This window comes from Solanum pennellii, chromosome 8, assembly GCF_001406875.1.
Source record: "Solanum pennellii chromosome 8, SPENNV200".
Taxonomy (NCBI): Eukaryota; Viridiplantae; Streptophyta; class Magnoliopsida; order Solanales; family Solanaceae; genus Solanum; species Solanum pennellii.
The window spans coordinates 52231024-52235300 of NC_028644.1; the positions used below are offsets into that span (position 1 = coordinate 52231024).

The 4277-nt window shown below is 37.1% G+C and overlaps 1 protein-coding gene across 1 annotated transcript; it reads left to right on the plus strand.

The window, feature by feature from the left end:
• The first annotated feature begins 469 nt into the window (after positions 1–469).
• LOC107027695 lies at positions 470–847 on the plus strand. Its single transcript, XM_015228790.1, has one exon. The coding sequence runs from the start codon at positions 470–472 to the stop codon at positions 845–847; it is 378 nt and encodes a 125-aa protein (XP_015084276.1).
• Positions 848–4277: the final 3430 nt, after the last annotated feature.

Genomic DNA, 4277 nt, shown 5'->3' on the forward strand with positions numbered 1-4277 from the left:
TCCTATTGATGAAGAGTATGAACCACTTAAGACTTATTTTCACGATGAAGAAGTGTCATTTGTGGGTGAAGATATTTCTGAAGCATATCCAGGTTGGATATTATTTTTTAATGGACCGGAATATCATCAAGGTAAGGGTGTTTGATCAGTCTTAGTTTCAAAATCTGATCAGCACTATCCCATGGCGGCTAAGCTTCGATTCAATTGCACGAATAACATGGACGAATATGAAGCTTGTATTCTTTGTTTGAAAATGGCCATCGACATGAATATCTACGAGTTGTTGGTTATTGGAGACTCAGATATTTTGATTTATCAAGTTCAAGGAGAATATGATATGAAAAACCTAAAGATTATACCATACATATAGTATGTACAGAAGTTATGCGAGAGATTTCATATGATCGAGTTCAGACATACTCCTAGAATATAGAATGAATTGGTTGATGCTCTTGCCACCATCGCTTCGATGATTAAACATCCGGATATAGATTATACTGTTCCTTTGGATATAGAGTTGAAAGAGCATCCAGTCTATAGTTTCCATGTCGAAGCAGAACCAGACGGTTTGCCTTTGTATTTTCATATAAAGAAGTATTTGGAGTCTGGAACTTATCCTTATGATGCTACGGCCAACAAAAAGAAGTCGATACCCCGTATGACCCTCAGTTTCTTTTTAAGTGGAGAAATCCTTTATAGGAGGACTCCAGATTCGGGTCTTCTAAGATGCGTTGATGTCGTCAAAGCTGCGAGGCTTATTGAACAAATACATGCCGGAGTTTGTGGCACGCATATGAATGGTTCACATTGGCAAGAAAGATCCTTCGAGCCGGTTACTTCTGGATGACTATGGAGAATGATTGTTGCAAGTTTGTGCGAAAATGCAATAAATGTCAAGTGCATGGTGATTTGATCAGAGTGACACCTCATGAACTTAATGCTATGCGTTCACCTTGGCCATTTTTAGCTTGGGGAATGGATGTCATCGGTCCGATAGAGCCATCCGCTTCTAATGGACACAGATTGATTTTGGTTTCCATTGATTATTTCACCAAGTTTGTGGAAGCAGCTTCTTACAAGTCGGTAACTAAGAAAGTGGTGGCTGATTTTGTTCACAACAATCTGATATGTAGATTTGGAGTGCCAGAATCCATCATTACTTATAATGGTGCAAATCTCAACAGTCACTTGATGAGAGAGATATGTGAGCAATTTAAGATTACTCATTGAAACTCGACCGCTTATCATCCTCAAAAAAATAGAGCTGTGGAGGCCGCAAATAAGAATATCAAGAAGATTCAGAGGGAGCAAATTGACATTCACCAAGGTTTGCATGAGATGTTGTCGTATGCTTTACTGGGTTATCGAACGACTGTCAGAACATCGACTTGAGCTACTCCATACTTACTAGTATATGGAATAGAGGCAGTCATACCTGCTGAAGTTGAGATACCGTCATTGAGAATTATCCAAGAGGCTGAATTAAGTAACGCTGAATGGTTCGTAATGTATTATTTGGAGGTGCTTTAGTCCTGTCTGAAGTGGATGGCACCGTATGGTCGAAACCAATCAACTCATATGTTGTCAAGAGATACTACGCATGAATCTTCGGTTTGCATTTCTTCTATTTACTTATAATCATTCCGTTTGCTTGTATTTTGTTTTGCTTAAATTCTTATCCCTCTTGTAATGAACTATGTCTGACCTGGATTCTCAAGAACAAGATACGTAGGCGGCCTATGTCGGCCTCATCAATCCATTTATCCCTTTTAAATATTTCTGTGTATTTGAACTACGTTCGACCTGAATTCTAAAGAATGAGATACATAGGTAGAGTATGTCGGCCTCGGTCGGTTTCTTTGTAATTTTTATTTTGTATAACCTTTAAAGGAGGAACTACGTTTGACCTAATTCCTACCTCAATAGGGATATGTAGGTTTCACAAGGGTTCGGTCGTATCTCCCGTAAGATTTCTATTCCTTAATACAATAGAAACCGGGACAGAATTTTTGAGAGGGACTCAAAAACTCGAGAAGAAAATTCTTCCTCAGCAAGTCAACATAGAATACATATCGAGATCTACAACTAGGACAAAATTTTTTCAAAAGTTCTCAAAAATTCCGAAATCTACTAAGTTACAGTGGAAAGATAAGCAAGACAGTTAACTGGGACAGAAATTTTGAGGATGGCAACAAAATTTCAGCTAAGGGTTATCTACAAGTCCAGAGTGACCCTGAAAACTACCCACTGGATAATCAGTTAGACCTCCAAGCATCAATCTCAAAGAAGTTTGTTAAGCCTGATGTGACATGACTTGGCAGTGCCCTTTTTCAGATACTATTTCTCAAATTTTATTTTCTTAAAGATTTTCCTTTTATGTTTCATTTGTTTTGGTAAAAAATANTATTTTGTCTTATCTATCAAGAGTTGGGAGATCAGAAAGATCAAGCAGAGATAGCAGGACAAGGAGCAGACGACTGAAGAAATTGACACAGATCAGTTTGTTTTTAAATCTAACAATTTTGCTGTGGATGCAGGTTTATAGCTCTGCTTTTAAATCAGCAAATTCTTCTGATCGATTATTTGGAGAAGTCAAAGGAGGAAAAAACCATCCCAAAATCAATACTTTTCCCTGAAGCAGGAATATTTTTATATTGCTTATGTCGGAGACTTGGGAATATGAATTTTTTATTTCAATCAATTTCCAACAACATGAAATTTATAAAGAACGTCCAGCTAGATTCGAAGGTGAATCAAGTGAAAATCTCAAGGAAGAGTTTACAATTTCCATAAAGAAAGTCATATGCATCATAATGTCGAATACGATGTTACTATAACCAGAGGGGTCATTTATTTTATTGTTTATCAAGATGATACATTACTTGTTATCATCATTGGGGACGATATGATTATCCAGAAGATCACTATGTTGATCGATCAAAGAACTATCTTCATTTGGTACCTAGGGCAAAATCAAGAGTCAATATTCATTCATCGCGAGCCAATATTCATGCATCGCGGAAGATCATGCATCACGAGTTAATGATCTTGCATTGCGGAAGATCATGCATCGCGAGTGAATATGCACTTATCGCGACTCAATATTCATGCATCGGGAGTTAATATTCATGCATCGCGAATCAATATTACTGCATCGCGAGTTAATATTCATGCATCGCGAATCAATATTACTGCATCGCGAGTTAATATTCATGCATCGCGAGAAGATATTTACGCCTCGCCGAAAGCTATGCATCGCGGGAAGTTTTCATGCCTCGCGAGAAGATTTTATGCCTCGTTGAAATTGATGCATCGCAAGAAGATTTCATACCCAGCAGAAATTTATGATCGCAAGAAGATTTCATACCTCACAGAAATTTATGCATCGCGAGAAGATTTCATAAATCGGAGAAATTATGCATTTTGAGAAAATATTCATAACTCGCAAAACTTTATGCATCGCGTGAAGATATTCATACGCTGCAGGAAATCACGGATAGCGGGAAGATATTCATGCCCCGCAAGAAATAGTGCATTTCCAGAGAAGGAATCATGCATATCGAGGAAATATTTACCCCTCAATATCAACTGCATCTTTATTTTGCAAGAGTGAATGCCGAGAGAATCATAGAAAGCAACGAAGAAAATATCAGCATTGCATCATCTTTATTTATTTTGACATCCAATGATGAGTGCATTGAACATTATATTGCAAACACAAGACATAAGCTTTATTTTCTTTACGTCAAACCAACTGAGTTGACGTCAAATGTCGAGGAGAACGATTAATTGTCGACACGTTGCGAACGACACCAGAAAGGATGCAGCACAGTTCGGTCCCTTCATAATTAGGCANCGGCATCGAGAGTGACTTTTCAACTCTTTCAAAATTGTGCTTTAAATCAAAAATATCGAACTATAAGTGGCCTGAATTCTTATATATCTTGAGATATGTAGGAAACCCATTTTCAGGGATCGGCTATAATTTCTAAGTCCGTACCAAATTTTTGTTGGAGAGATGAGAGATTGGTCGGTCAAAATTGGATTGGTCAATTTCATTTTCCTCGAATTTCTTACATCAATCCAAGTAAAATGAGAGACAGTTGTTGACACTCGATTTTTACCCTCCCCGATATGAATTCATCTTAGAGTTTCTTAAAATCCCAACTATTTGATCTAGTTGACTTCATAAAATTCAATTTATTTTCAATTTAGTTTGATGATGTTTTGTCGCTTTTAGCAACGTACATATATATATATATATATATATATATATA

Bases quoted from the DNA above. Each gene is read 5' to 3' on its own strand.
- LOC107027695 (XM_015228790.1), top strand. From the start codon at position 470: ATGATTAAACATCCGGATATAGATTATACTGTTCCTTTGGATATAGAG.